General features: G+C 32.7%; 1 protein-coding gene across 1 annotated transcript in view; it reads left to right on the top strand.

Moving 5' to 3' along the window:
- LOC149771763 (uncharacterized) overlaps positions 1 to 16,998 on the top strand; it is a 76,684-nt gene that overhangs the window by 38,715 nt on the left and 20,971 nt on the right. The window contains exons 8-9 of the mRNA XM_089948161.1: positions 4,262 to 4,419; positions 7,422 to 7,552. Of these exons, the coding sequence (XP_089804287.1) occupies positions 4,262 to 4,419; positions 7,422 to 7,552 (289 nt within the window). The remainder of the gene's footprint in view (positions 1 to 4,261; positions 4,420 to 7,421; positions 7,553 to 16,998) is intronic.

Below are 16,998 nucleotides of genomic sequence, written 5' to 3' on the forward strand. Positions count from 1 at the left end.
AAGATCTTAAAGCACGGATGAATTATGTTTCTAGTAACAAGATTATATAGTCTTGTACCTTACCTCATATCACAATTAACATTTTCTAAAAAAATTATTACCTAATAGGAAATAACCTTCTAGAAGGTTCATAAAGTTCACAACGTAGAATCGTAGTCATAATTAGAAGTTACTAAATTTATAATATAACATGTGTAGTAAACAACAGGTAGACCCGGCTATTCATAGGGAATTTACTATATTCAAAGTGGAATAAAATATAAACTGGTAGCTATTAAAATATCCGCCTCCGAAATGTCTAGCCATTGACAACATTCGCATAACGATGACGTCTTTTTCATAATGGTTAAAGTTTGTAATCATTGTCATGAAATAGCTATATATAGTTATCAACAAAAATTGCACGAGATCTGAAAATGCGAGGCAGGAGTCAAGGAATACGAGGGTCCCATAGATGCATACGATGTACTGCACCCCTATTTTTGAATTAGATGAAACAACGCCACAGCTGTTTAAATTTAGTTGTAAAATGTCACCTGGAGAAAACCATACGAGGACACTGGACTAAGGTTTCAATGACCTAGGGGCAAAACAGCCTTGCGGCAGCGACCTGTCATAAAGAAGGACGAGTTGTGAGAAGGTACCTTCATATGGCGGCTATCTTTCAGAGCCAAACACGGAATTCGGCATAATTTAATATTGGCAGTGAAAAAAACAGTCGACGACCTTTCAACAACCAGTACAATAACCTGAACTTTTCACCTGAATCTTACTACTGTAATTTGTGAGTTAAACACGGAAATAAGTTAGTCATTTTCCACAGGCACAAATTCTGACTCATTCGGAACACTTCTGGGTTTTCTGCATCTGCTGATATCCACGTCTGACGTGATTGTAAAGGGTATGTTTACATTTCCATACCAATGCCATAACTGAGCATCAGAACAATATTTATAATACCAGATTTAAAGCCTATATATAGAACATGTATTTGGTCAATGAGGTTATACAAGGAACTATTTCACGAGCGAAATTAAATTTACTGGTGCACAGTATTACCCGTATACCAGTAATACCGGTTTATAGCGGCATTTCTTTTCCCCGGTGGCACGTATTGCTATACCTTTTCCCTGTACCGGTACTTCAGTTGTTTCTGTCAGGAAGGAAATACGGTAAATTCCCGAGTAATCTTGTTACGACTTTGATTACGTTAACTACGTATTTTCATTAATCATTACTTAATAATTAAATAAAAAAATATTTTTTCTTCTCTTCACAAAACGATGGTATCTGTCACATATTAAATTTGAATCGTATAAATATAATTATATTTATGATCCTTCAATAAATGTTTGGCACGTGTCACGTTTGCCAACGCGGTGGTCAGATGGAATATTGTGAAATATATATTCAGGCCAAAATTCAACGAATTAAAAAGAAAGAAATAAAGTAAAAAATTAATCTCATATGTCATGTTTAAGTTATTACATATCGTATGTCGATGTGTTAAGTACATGTACTCTTTGTAAGACTCGGATCATACTATATTACAAATCGTATGTCGATGTGTTAAGTACATGTACTCTTTGTAAGACTCGGATCATACTATATTACATATCGTATGTCGAAGTGTTAAGTACAAGTACTCTTTATAAGACTCTGATCATACTATGTTGGTCAGGGGCCCAGTTGTTTTTTTTTTTATCTGACCTTTACGTAATTTCTCAAGTCCACTAAACATTGTCTCGTTGTGTTGAGCGTGTTTTATGCTTAATGGCCGTGTCTGATAAATATCTTTCCCGGGTGTTATTATCGCACTCAAAGATTCACTACAACCTATATCAATAGTATAGCTAATGAATTGTAGGCTTCAGTATCACTACTTCATATTTTTTATCAATAATGAATTGTAGGCTTCAGTATCACTACTTCATATTTTTTATCAATCAGCTGTCTAGTGTCAGCACGATATCTTTCGCAGTGTCAGTTATAGTGAGTGCGCTTAATCATTCCACTTTAATTACAGTTTATAGCTCACAATGTAAACATCAATTAACATACACATAACAAGGCCAACTTCGATGAGGTACTGACCATTTTATTGGGGGAGGGGGCTGTGATTTTACTTTGAATTTAAATCATTTTTTTTATTTTACCTCAAGAAAATTATTTTTTTCCAAATATAATGGATATAGTAAGGTTTTGTTATGCTTTAAATCAAAGCAAATATTTTTCACAGCTACACCAATGTGGTTTCCAAATGGAAGGGTTTAAAACGTACTCTAGCCAAATCTAGCTTTGGAAACTTTCTGATTTAAAAAATCTCATTTTTAGTTATTTACTAGCGTATTTTAATGTGTTAAGTACATATATTCCTTTGTATTGTAATGTGTTAAGTACATATATTCCTTAGTATTGTAATGTGTTAAGTACATATATTCCTTTGTAATGTAATGTGTTAAGTACATATATTCATTTGTATTGTAATATGTTAAGAACATATATTCCTTTGTATAGTAATGTGTTAAGTACATATATTCCTTTGCATTTTAGTGTGTTAAGTACATATATTCCTTTGTATAGTAATGTGTTAAGTACATATATTCCTTTGCATTTTAGTGTGTTAAGTACATATATTCCTTTATATTGTAATGTGTTAAGTAAATATATTCCTTAGTATTGTAATGTGTTAAGTACATATATTCCTTTGTAATGTAATGTGTTAAGTACATATATTCATTTGTATTGTAATATGTTAAGAACATATATTCCTTTGTATAGTAATGTGTTAAGTACATACATTCCTTTGCATTGTAGTGTGTTAAGTACAAATATTCTTTTGTATTGTAATGTGTTAAGTACATATATTCATTTGTATTGTAATATGTTAAGAACATATATTCCTTTGTATAGTAATGTGTTAAGTACATACATTCCTTTGCATTGTAATGTGTTAAGTACAAATATTCTTTTGTATTGTAATGTGTTAAGTACATATATTACTTTGTATTGTAATGTGGTAAGTAAATATATTCCTTTGTAATGAAATGTGTTTAGTGCATATATTCCTTTGTATTGTAATGTGCTAAGTGTATATATATATATATATATATATATATATATATATATATATATATATATATATATATATATATATATATATATATATATATATTCCTTTGTATTGTAATGTGTTAAGTACATATATTCCTTTATAAGACTGCAAACCAACCTAAATTTGTGCGGAGAACAGTCGTTTTCTGTTTGAATATGTTTCGTAATACTCAGTTCCACTAAATGTTTTCTTGTTTTTTGATTAAGTGTTTTTTTTATATTTGCTGACACTGTCTGATGAATATCTGCCTTGGTGTTAGCATCCCACTCAAAGTTTCATTGCCTATTATATTAATTTGTAACTTGCAAAATGAAGCCTTCAGTATCAACACTTCATATTTGTATTAGCAAGCTCTATTACAATATTTGTATTCGCTCTTTTCTGTTAGTTAAAGAGCATGCAGTCAAACTTGTGAATAAAGACCATTAAGATGATCATTTTTTTAAAGTGCTCTTTCTGAGCATGTATTGTTACATAAGGTACAAAAAACACATTCATTTATGGAAATATGTGACCAGCAGATCTGATCTTTGTACATACCTGATCCTTTTGTCAGATGGCCGCAAAAATCAGGATTATTGTGAGTCACTTTTTCATTGAGTCACTTTTTCATTGTGAGTCACTTTTTCGTTGTGAGTCACTTTTTGTCTAAGTTTTCAAGGAATCATATACAGATGAATCTTCACAACGAAAGTAAACTTAGGCGATTTAAAAGAATAAGAAACTAAAAAAGCCTAATTTTCTCCCAAAAACGATCATTTTTTTATTTTTTCTTTTCTTATAATTTTTATTTATTTATTAATTTATTTATTAGTATTATTTATTGGGGGTATGTGAATGAGGATTAATCTCTTCTGCACACGTTGACATATCTCAAAACTAGGTATATCTATGTCAAGGGGAGATAAGACCAAAACGATTTTTAAGAAAACTATAAATATTACCAATGTTCCGCATATTAGCTATGTTCCGTCGTTGGGCTCAATTACACCACCTAGTCTACTCAGTAAAGGTTCGAAGAAAGTGGGGAGTTAATTAATTCTACAATTTACGCTTCATTTATATTGAAATTGTTTCAAACATATATCAGAATGTTTTTTTTTTAAAGTCTGTTTAGAAAATTTACACTATTCTTGACCAATTCAGGTCTGGTGCTTCCCGTAGTATTACAGCGTCTTTTCGGCAAGGCTGGGGAGGTTATGATGATATTGATGATTATCATGGCCGTAACGTCAACGGCGTCAGCGGAAGTAATAGCCGTAACCTCCATACTCGTGTACGACATTTATCAACTGTACTTAAAGGTAAGCAAAATGTTTCAACAGGTTCATTCTCTCCACTTTGATTCCATATGACATTGATGTTGTAAATTATTCTGCAGTTTGATGAATTAGTTGCACTCATGAATGGATCTGTAGCCAATACCCGTAAAAAAAGAATTCAGGGGCACAGAAAAAGCCGTTTGTTGTAGTAGTTGCACTCAAGACTGAATCTGTAGTCAATACTCGTAATAAAGAACTCAGGGGCACATAAAAAGCAGTTTGATGAATTAGTTGCACTCATGAATGGATCTGTAGCCAATACCCGTAAAAAAGAACTCAGGGGCACATAAAAAGGCAGGCTCATATATTATTTCATTGAACACATAATTGAAACAGTTGCCACTGTAAACGTGAAAGCATGGCAATATAAAAATATATCCTTGAAATGTGTTTTTCTGTCTGATTTTCCACCAAAAAATATTCACTAAACTATTTCCAAACTAAATCTGCCGTATTTCAGAATGTTTATCACAATGCATTACTATATGCTAGTATTTTTAGAAAGACAATTATAATTAGTAAACCAGTTAACCTAACAAAGACATTTCTTGAGGTGGTGTGGGGAGTCTCCATTCAAAATAAATCCGTGTAATAGGTAAATGTTGAAGCTCTTTTATTGTGGCTGTGTAGCTGTTGGTGTCGACATATGCAGATACAGCTGCTCCAGGTCATGTAGCGCATGCTCAGATCCATCTCTACACCACAGCGCCAATTTATATTTGGAAGCATTGACACATGACAATTTAGCAAACAAAACTGGTGTTGGTCTGCGACAGTTGGCTGCTCTCGCTTATTTCACAAAACTGGTGCTGATTTGATGCAGTTGTTATGTATATTTAGTTTGTATTATGTGCTTGATCTTTGTCCGTGATGAAGGATTTTGTAGGTACCTGCTTTTTGCCATGTTTGTAAGTTATAAATATGCTGTTTTCTGATATCTCGGTACTTTGTCTTGTTTTCTTTAGAAACTTAGAATGTTCTCGAAGCGAAAGTTTGATCCACACTCTGGTCATTTCATTTTGTCTTAGCTTTTTATATAAGGTTCTTGTCTACAAACGTATTCATTCATCCTTTAAGTACGGTTTGTAGAACAATTTACTGCTGTGTTCAGGTATAATTTGAGAGGAATCTTTTATTTAAAATTTTTCATTGGAATTGCAAAGTGCTCACTGACAATTTGGACAAAAAACTACTTTTGGATTATAGTGAATTCATTCAAACACATTCAGGATTATATCATTATGATACAGCAAGGCTATTGGTATATCAGCACAATCAATATTGGAATTTATGCATAACATTATACTTTTAGACCTGTGATAGAACATTTAGGATTATTTGGGATTTAATTCACAATACTGTAAGTTCCTCCTAAATTATAACTTTATAATTTAGAGAATAAATTTGTGTGTTGATTTTAGTAAATGTGTTGGTTTCGCTTCTTTCTGTTACTTGTTTAAAGCCATGGAGTCGTAATGCAATTGACACCTGTTACTTTATCACACAAAGTCGGTGTTTATCTGCGGCAATTGACACCTGACACTGTATCTGACAAACGTGGTGTTGGTCTTGGGCACTGTATATCACAAAATTGGCATTTATCTGGGTCAACTGACACCTGACACTTTATCTCATAAAACTGGTGTTTATCTGCGGCAAGTGACACCGGACACTGTATCTGACAAAACTGGTGTTGATCTGGGGCACTGTATATCACCAAATTGGTACTTTTTGAGTCACTTGACACAGTACACTTTATATCACAAAACTGGCGTTTATCTGGGGCAATTTACACCTGATGGATATGATCTATTTCTTTCAAACATATGTCAAATGATGCTGAGTCGAGGAAAAAGAAATTAGTTGTTGAATTGCTGCTTGGCTTCGTTGTTATTCGAGTGGGTAAATTACAGGTGTGAAAAAGTGTCTAGAATGAGTTTAAATAGGCACTACGCAAGGACAAGCGTCAAATCTGAGACAAGTGTTGGCAGTCGGTGGAAATCTAAAGATGGATCATTATTTTATTAGAGATATATTAATAGTTTTATTACAGAACATCTTGATCCTTTATATGTCGATCATGGAAACGAACACAAGTAGGAAATTTAGCAATCAGCTTTCACAACACTTAAAACTGGCTAGAATGTTTCAAGAACAGCCATGACTTTCCATGAAATCATGAATTTCGGCTGCATGAAATGTTTTTGGCTAAATGAAATAACCACTTATGATATGATAAAGTGTTCTTGTGCTCAATTGATCATTGTTCCCGAATACATTAAATAAATTTGAAATACTTCGAGGAGAAAATACACTAAAATTAAAATATTGTTTAGTTGGTGCCTTTTAAAGGCAATTTCGTTGTAGAGTGCATAGGAACTAGGAGTGGTAACGGATGTTGGGGATGTTACATATTCATATATGCATACAACCTAAACCACCCTTTTTCGGCACTATCACAATGAATGTGAAAAACCCATGTTAAAATAATAACAAAAATACTTGAAATCAAGTTTTCTCCTGAACAATTTCGTAATCAGCTATCCAACCAAACTGAGGCAGTGCACCCGGGAGTTAAGTAGGGGACAAAAACTGTATTATTTTATTTTTCGTCAAAATGCCACAGATCCATATAGTTGCAAAACAATGTTGTCAAAACATCAAAGAGTGGTAAGAAAGCGTTTGAATGCTGACAAGGTGATTGATTCGTTCCTTTTAATGGTGTTTTGATGGTGACGGAGGTAACTCATAAACGAGCACTCGTAATCGAAGATACATTTATATTATGAATGATCGGTAGGTACCACGTGATTTGAGTAACACTGAAACAATTATGACGTTATCTTGAAAGATTATATATGACCAATGTAATATGTTCTGACATTAACATACTGAAGTGGTGGTTTATGGTAGAGATGGGTGGAATAGTTATTAAAACGAAAGTTTGCATTATCCCATGAATTATCTTCTCACTCCTTCTGCAGCCTTTCCGTCTGGTGTTGGATTCCAACAGCTGTATTCTGTGTGGCAAGGGAAGGGGCAGAAAGGCAAATATACGTGACAAGTGCATATGCCAGAGTATGACCGTTTGTAGGGATTGTGCTAATGACGATAGGTATACACAGACTGATCCATATATGTATGTATGTATGTATGTATGTATGTATGTATGTATGTATGTGTGTGTGTGTGTGTGTGTGTGTGTGTGTGTGTGTGTGTACTTAATGATGGATGGATAAATGTAAGTAAGAGGTAGAATATATTTGCCTAGCCAGAGAAACCTTTAACTGCCATCAAATAATTTTTATTTGTTAAAATTTTACGGCCCCAAAAAACATGGCACTCTTCACATATATTTAAAACAATTTCGGTCACGTACACTCTGTACCCTTGGAAAATATTGTTGTTATAAACAAGAAAATATTATTTTCAAAAACAACTCCCAATCACATGACAAAACATTTGTTACAAAATTTCCTGGTCAGCAACCATACCTTTGAGCTCAGTAGTACTAACAATAAAATGTGCAAATAGCAATATAATTTTGAAAAATAATAGGATAAACTCAGGCCAAATTACCACCAGTTAGAAAAATATTAAAAATAAATTACCGAACGCTGAGCGATGTAGCAATGTGCCTCCTTGATTGTGCAAAGCAGCATCAATTTCTAATCTTACCTCGTTTGTACAACGCAAAAAGCATGTCATCAGTAACACGAAATAAAATTGAAACGCGAATATGCAAATGGAATACCTAAGCAGGCAAGTGTATTAATGTATGTTTTCATATAAACGTACAAATACAAATGGAAAAACAAAATAAAATGCAGCTAAATATTATATCGTATTAGCTAAGCTGAATTGAAAGAACAAATGATTGAACAATCTACCTAAATTTTATACAAACATGCTGAATAAATTCCGTTTATAGTGGTCTATGTTAACCACACAGAGGATTAGTAGCAATGTGCTATCATTGGTATGCAAGGAAATGAAAGGAGGAAAATTGTTTTATGCAGTATCATTTTGACAATGATAGATATTTTTTTTCAAAATATCCTTAAGCTTAAAACCTTAAAGTAAAAGTAAGTTGACATAGTTCATGTATTTAGAAACATTTAGGGGCGCGAAGGCAGACATGGTGACTCCAAATATAGCTAGTGACCCGAGAAATATATGTAAGCTATTGATTTACTTACATAGTTATCCAAGGACTGTTACTTTTGAAAGATCGAAATATCAAACAAGCATTATGAAACATAAAGAGTAAGATATTGCAATATACGAATGTAATATTTCCAAAAGTCTGTCTTCCTAATTTCATGGAATAAAATATGTTAAATCAGATTATTTGTATAATAGCGACTCTACCGTGAATAAATAGGAAGACTTGAAGGAAAAAATATATTGAAAGGATATTTTACTACATGGATTTATCTCTGTATAACAAAGAAGACGGACTGTTTATGGTTGACAAAGATATTTTAAACCTAAAAACAGGAAAAAATGAAAGGTAGACATATATATTAGTGAAATGGGAATGGGATGAGCATTCTTTAAATATTTGGAGCGAGAAGAAAATATTGTTAATTAATAATGTTCATATGTAAAACAATTAAACTATCAATGGAAACAGCTGCGTGATGTATATGCACTTGAAAAATATGACGATACCGATTGAACGTGAAAATACTTCAAAAGGTGTAGCAGTTTTGCAGATGAGAAAATATCAAAGTCAGAGAATAGAAAAACAAAAGAAATACTTGTGGGTGTGGAAAGAAGTAAAAATTGTAAAAGAGCTCGATTTTTAGTCATAAGAGAAGTAAATTTCACTCTGACGTTGCAATTGCAATTTTTTTTTAATAAATGGCACCAATGCTTAGTTTTAAAAAGTAACAAATCTAAAAGTAGGTTGTTGCTGCGTCGTGTAACTCGTCTTCCAGAGAGAGTAATAAACACAACTGTCAATACAGTTTTCCTATAGTATTTGCAGTTTCATGTATTTGATATCACATCGTGTTACTGTTTACCTTTTTGGATTCTGATTGGTCCATATAAGCCCATGACATTATTGTGTGATATTCTCTTTATCGATTGGCTGCGATCATGATGAAAACCTTTTTAACTCCTCCTTCTAGTTATTGTTTTCAATGAACATTTTGGTGGCCATTGTTCAACTCGACTCATGAAAGAGAATTTCGGGAAAATGTTCTCGTCTGTCTGAATATAGCCAATTTATTCCTACTTGTTTTTTTTTTAATGTCGTTTATAACAGTACCATCGTATAAAAATGGCGTAAATCTCCAATGCAACAATAAGAAGTAAAACTGTGGGTTTCGCTCAGATGATAGTGGGTGTTTGGGGTGGGGGTGGAGGGAGGCGGTATATCTGTAACATAGAACCAACCCAATATACAAGTTTGGTCTAAATGATAACTTACAGAAGTAAATAAACTCACCTCTTTTCACAGAAGTATGCTCTTATTCTTTGATTTATTGTTTGCAAAGATGTATAATCTACTTGTACTATTTCGACTTTGTGTCTATTTTTTACGCACAACAAAAGATAGGTGCCACGTCTGTCCGAATAAACGAAATTATTCGTTCTTCTTTATATCTAAATAATTTCTGCTAAAATACAAACTGTTATAAAAAGGATCTCAAATAGGTAATGATTTAATATTAAATTTATTAAACTCGTTAAATAATTTCCAGCTGAACGTTATTCAACTCATTTCATAAATTCAATATTAAATCCTTACCCATTTGAAATCCTCTATTGATTACACAAAATATAAATAGAATTATCACAAGAAATCTCCAGGATTCGCTTGAAAGAGTATCAAACGAGTGCCTAATTGAGGTGGAATCGAACAATATTTATTTGTATTATCTTTAAACGCTGTAATGCGTTGCTTGTAAATAAAATAATAAGCAAACAATTTAGATTTCCGATCAGTATGTGTTCAGCTTCAGTTAGTAATCTGACGAGTAATGAGAACAGAAGACAGACTAGCAGTCACAAATTGTTATTGCTGAGCAAGAACTTTAAACATAAGCAGTAGAAATGAAGTGCAAATTATTACTAACAGAATATTTGAATTATTACACACAACATCTCGTAACAAAAATAAGCCAAAATAGAAAGTGTGGTTTCGCAAGGAGATATTGCCTAACGCTACAAGTAGAGTGATATGGCCCACTGGGAGATATTGCCTAACGCTACAAGTATAGTGATATATCCGATTGGGAAATATTGCCTAACGCTACAAGTATAATGATATGGCCCATTGGGAGATATTGCCTAACGCTACAAGTATAGTGATATGGCCCATTGAGAAATATTGCCTAACGATACAAGTAGAGAGATATGGCCCTTTGGGAGATATTGCCTAACGATACAAGTAGAGAGATATGGCCCATTGAGAGATATTGCCTAACGCTACAAGTAGAGAGATATGGCTCATTGGGAGATATTGCCTATCGCTACAAGTAGAGAGATATGACCCATTGTGAGATATTGCCTAACGCTACAAGTAGAGAGATATGGCCCATTGGGAGATATTGCCTAACGCTACAAGTAGAGAGATATGGCCCATTGGGAGAAGAAGCATCAATATAATCAACAGAATGGGTCATTCATTCTTAAGGAACAACTGTTGCAATGTTCATAATAAAGATAATACAATGATTTGTATGCTACAGAATCAATGAAAACCACACAAAATAGTACCCATACACACCTGAAAAATATAATTTGATAAATGTAAGATTGATTTCAGAAATGTCCGTTGAAAATAAACGAGGTAAAAAGAAAAGAATATCAATTTAAAATATATGTTAATGTATCCAAAACCTTATACATGTAAGACCAGTAAGAGTGACATAAAGAGAAAGGGGCAGAACCGTTAATCCTTTCTGATACAGACAAAATCCGACCAAGACAATTATCATTATTGTGGGATGAAGTCTTTGTCAAGACTGGCTTAATGTAACATGAAGAAAAGCAAACAAAACACGATTATTGGAAGTGTTAAAGTCACGGGTATTCTGAATTTTAACTTCTAGATCACCAAATATTATATAATAAAGCAGATAACATAGCAAACATAATGGTTGATAATATCTCCGCCAATAAGTGTAAGAATGATCATCATCTGAAACTTCCGTAGGTTTTATATTGTGATTTTAAAAGCAGTATGGGGTCAATGAGCAATCGTAAATCAACCCGGATGCATCATGGAAGTAAAAACAATTTATGGAAAATGAGAAATTGTGTGCCAGTCTCAGAAGATCAGGAATACCAGCCAAATATTACAAGCATGCTAAAGATTCATTGGAACATTTTAATTTGAGATCTTTTTTCTTTTGAGCTTGAAGAAACACACTTGAAAGTTAATTGCCTTTTATTTGCTTGAAATTCATTAATGCATACAAAAATAATTATAAACTGTATAAAGCACATTATTGTAGCGCACCTGGATTAACTTGGGATTCAGGTTTTAATTACTATGTTTCTTCTTATGCTTTAATATTGGAATTAGAAGAAGAATCCGAAATAGCAATGAGAAATAATGAAGAATATAAGTGACAGTTAAGGTCATTCAGTATGTAACTAAACAATAACTAAATATATGCATGTGTCACGTACCAATTTATGCCTGTCAGATATTTAAGATGGGCAAACAAGTAGTAAATTAAAACCATCGAAGAAAAATTGAATGGCTTGGAGTGACTAATGCCGTTCTTGTTGTTTTTAGAAAGTAGGTTTACATGTACCGACACATTTGAACGACTATTTTAAAGAAGATACAAAATGGGTACAGAACCTTTAGTAATCTAACTTATTGTGAACGTTGCAAAGCAAACATAAAACAAATATGGCATACATTGTCATATATCAAGTTGGGATAAAACTGAGAAAGATGCATATATCATTTTTGGATGGGTTCAAATTATCCATACAATTGAAAACATCTTTTAGGCTGTACAAGGATTTCATTAAACTGGTGAGCAATGTTGTGGTCGGTAAACAGGTGGAAAATGTTTAAAGGTGACAAAGAATGTACAGCTGTACTGAAAAGGAAATAATTAATTAACTAATTAAAATATGACTATCAGAGAAGAACAATCACAGAGTAAGATATGATTTTGCTTATATTGTAATGTAAGAAAATTACTCAAGCCAATTTACAACGTCTTTAAAGGACTAGAAGTACGTTTCTAAGGTATGATTTGTACTATAATATATTCAAAAACCAATAAGGTGATGAAAAGCAATATTTCATTGCAGATACTTATTCATGAAGAGAAAGATATTGTCTCCAAATGGGATGCTCATATAATAATAATACTAATAATAATACCACCCAAATGCTTTTAAAAAAAGATGCTGTTATTGGTGTTAATCAGAAGAATAAAGAGTTACCGGGATTATATAAAGATGAGCTGAATGGCGTAAAACTGCAAGTATTGTGACGTAGATATAATGGAATATGATTTTTGGACCGACAAAGATTAAAAAATATGCATGTGTTTAAAACATCTGTAGATCAGAATACATATAGCTATAAATGTGCAAAGAATGTCAATTTAACCAAACTGCAAATCACAACGAGATGACATCAGTTGGATCTTACCATCGAAATATGTATACTCTAACGCTAATTAAGGTTATACTAAGTTGTTATGGCGACAAGGTATATTTAGTGGTTACCTTAAATACACTTCTATATGGCTATGTTTCATTTATGAATCAAGCAGAAATCTCAGCCTCGTTAAAAGTTTATTTATTTTATTTTATTTTACTTTTCAGTTGTTTCACCTCTCATAACCGCAGATACTAAATTATTTATCTGAAACACATTTTCCATCAACTGTATATTTTTTCAGTTAGAAACCGCTATGAATCTGTCATTTTCACAAAGATCTTTATTAACAGAATTGTGCTTTTGCACTATCACGCTCTGCTAACCATAAATTATTAGTTCCCTGGTAATACTGAGAAGTAATTATGGTCTAAAATAATTAAAAAATATCTTTTATGACAATGATATTATCGTCCCTGAAGAGTAATTCCCTCTTGCTAGTCTTCTTGTACATAAATACCGGATAGATAATGAGAATAAACTTAAAGAAATTCTCATATTTCGTTTCAATCAAATCAAGTGCAAACGTTTCCATTCCACAGTTTGTAGCAAGGCATATAATCATAATTTGGGGTTTTATTAAATAAACACATTGATTTTAATCAAACCACTGAATTACGGATTTTCTGAGTGGAATAATGTTGATATTTCACTGAAGTGGAATAATATTGATATTTCACTGGAGTGAAAAAATATCGTAGTTTTTCACTGGCTATCAATAACCATGGATAATATAGTGACAACATTCGAATTTATTCTTAGAAGCTTATGTAGTCGAGAGGTTAATATGACCGCCTACCATTAAAGACGACTCTAACTCCCACAAGCCGCGAATTATTGTATTTTCTTAATTTTTGTTTGCTTTGAATTGGGAATTATAATTATTTTACTGTTTATATTTTCTGTGCCAATAATGACAAAACGTAACAAGACATTAACGGTAAACTGATGAAATCGCTAGGGATCCAATAAGAATGCTGCCTCTTTAATCTGTTTTAGTAAATATTGCTAGCGAATACATTTGAGCATAAAATAAAAGCAAATTTGCTTGCAATGGGTGAATAATGGATATATTTCACCACTGGTGAAAATAGTTTGTCACTCGTTTGACGCAAATGCCCTCTGTTTGTTTGATTGAGACAATATTTTACGTTAGCATCATATACACAAGCATGATTTTCTAAAAACTGCATTAGTTGCTATATCAATATTCTCTCTCCTCTTTTGTAATCATCAAATAATTAAATTAAATATCAGTTCTTTATGTTAACAGAATAAACTGTTGTAAGAGAATTAATTGAATTATAATGTGAGTAAGACATTATATTTAATTCTTCCAAATTGATCATTAATTTTTTCCATTACGGAATTGAATGATTGTCAGGATCAGTTTCTTTTTCATTTTGCACGGTATCAAAACCACTGTTAGAGCCATTCTTTGGGAATCAGACGTGACATTTGTTAAAATATTGTTAGTCGTTGTATCAACATTTTCATTCTTGTCGTATGATTATAAAATAAAGCAATTCCGTTCACATAATTCTTATTAACAGAATTAGGAATGATATCAGAAGGAATTGCACTATATTCAATTATTCTTCAATTCATAATAGGGCCTACTGGTTTCCCCTTGTTTCACTTCAGATGATTTCTGCCAATTGTCTCAAATCTTGAGAAAGAACAAAAGCGTAATATCGTCAATAATCTGTCAGTATCGGGAAATCAAATTGTAGTTTAACTCTCTTCCCGCAGGCCGGTACGTCCTATTACCGCGTTAATACTTAGAAAACGTACCCAAAAATATTTCGGGATACAGACTTCTTAACTTTTATCCCTCTGAATCAGTAACGAACGTGCTAGGCATTGGGAACGGTGGATTGTTTTCGTTTCCGATCAAAGAGTCATCCAAAATGATAAGTGATATCTCACGGAGGCATTCCAAAGAGTGATTATTACCGCAACAGTGACCGCATAAAATATGGTATCAAAGTAAAAACAAATCACTGGAAATATTAGGTAAAGGCAACTCCTTTTAAAATTCAAATTTATATTAATACATTTAATTATGATCTTCGAATGTTGTAATAGATCTATCATGTAAGTATGATTTATGATGTTCTTATTATATTATAGGGTTTTCTTCTTAATGTATATTTTAGGGCATATTTCTTACGTTACATAATAGGGCAGATTTGTATTTAATCCGAACCCACCTATACTTTTGTTGTATGCCCCTTGTCTAGAAAGCATGTTTTATGAATCTAAAGGGATCTCTGGGGTTCAATAAATTGCCTTTGCACCAGGGATCTAAGAATCTACAATAAAAACAACTCACGGGTTTGTGAATGGGTCCCCACAAGTAACGATAATAATATTTTATCGAAAAACTAAAGCCGTGTGATCAATTACACTTACATTGTTTAAAAGTAAAGCACACGCTTTGTTGCCATTTTGAGCAGCTCGATTTTAGGAATGATAATTACGTAAAAATGCATTGGACGTAGATATAGTGATCACTTTCTTACATGTGCACATGTATCAGAAATCTAACATTCTTTTTCCTTCGTCTCTGAATAGAGGGTTCTATACAACTTATAAATTGGACGGATGTGTGAACTAATTGAGTATATGTTTATATACGAATAATCTAGACGACAAGCATGATGACAGCGGTTCTCTAAATATCCAATATGGCGCGGTAATAATCATGACTATGCAGTGTATATAACAAACTGAACATCTCTGTCTGGTCAATTTTGCATTAGCTCTTCTTGAACATAACTGTATTAATTAACTTTCTATGAGTGAAAACGTACTTTATTTCGTTTGTTCTCACAGAGCTGGTAATTTCATACAAATTTTGTAGTCATTCTATTTGAAAGTATCCAATGAACTTGTTGTTTCTATATTAGACATTATTTCAAAATTATTTAAAACTCCAAGCATCTAATTAACTTTTACTTCAAGCTATATAAAAGTAAATAGAATCTACCAGGTACAACCATTATATTGATTCCCAAACCTAGGGATTTCTAACGGAATAATTTTGTCGGGCTTCGTGATATTTGGAGTGTGAGAAATATAATGTTCAAACTGCTTTTGGTATGTTTTCTTATTTGTGATGCGTTACGTATGTTTTATGTTTCCATCTACATTTATACGTTTTATATTTCTGTCTAAATATGCACTAGCACCCGTTGCCATGGCGATAAATGTATGCTCATAACACATCTGCTTATCAGAGTGATGCAAACCAATAAGTTCAGGTTGGCTACGGTCTTCCAAAACTGCATCACGATGAGTATAAGGATAGAGAGCAAATGCATCACCCAAATTATTTTACATGTGAATAACTAAACCGCGTTCTTTCAATCTCTCATGCACTTGGTCGAGCGACATTGTCATTTTCTCGTTTAACTTTGTGTTGTTTCCTTTTCTTATTCTCCGATTTATTGTTCTTTTTATCTCTTTCTTTTCTCTATATAATCCACATGGATAAAATGATTTCTCTACATTATGTGAATGTTAAGCCGTTAGCTCCTTCGAAACTTACTGCTCTTGCCAATCTGTTTAAATGTAACAGATTATAATACGTATTTTTATTTCTGGCAACTAGTTCTTTATTTTGCAAATGTGACAAAATCACTTTTTACGTTTTCGATTTCTGGATTCTTTTGATTTATTTCATTAGTTACGTCCTTTTTTATACTTGATCTGACTGATTTTAAACTACTGTTGCGGAATTTACTCGGCAACTCTACCCCGAATCTAGCTTTCTCTGGTCCTTTAGGAAAGGTCTTTATATTGGAGTGATACCCCAACATATCTGCATGAGGACTGGCGCTACATAATGAGACAGATTTCTACGTCACCGAGATACCGTCTTATTCCTGGCTTCTTGTCGCCGCCTGGTC

Source organism: Sinohyriopsis cumingii, unplaced genomic scaffold, assembly GCF_028554795.1.
Source record: "Sinohyriopsis cumingii isolate HCF-2022 unplaced genomic scaffold, ASM2855479v2 utg001673l, whole genome shotgun sequence".
NCBI lineage: Eukaryota > Metazoa > Mollusca > Bivalvia > Unionida > Unionidae > Sinohyriopsis > Sinohyriopsis cumingii.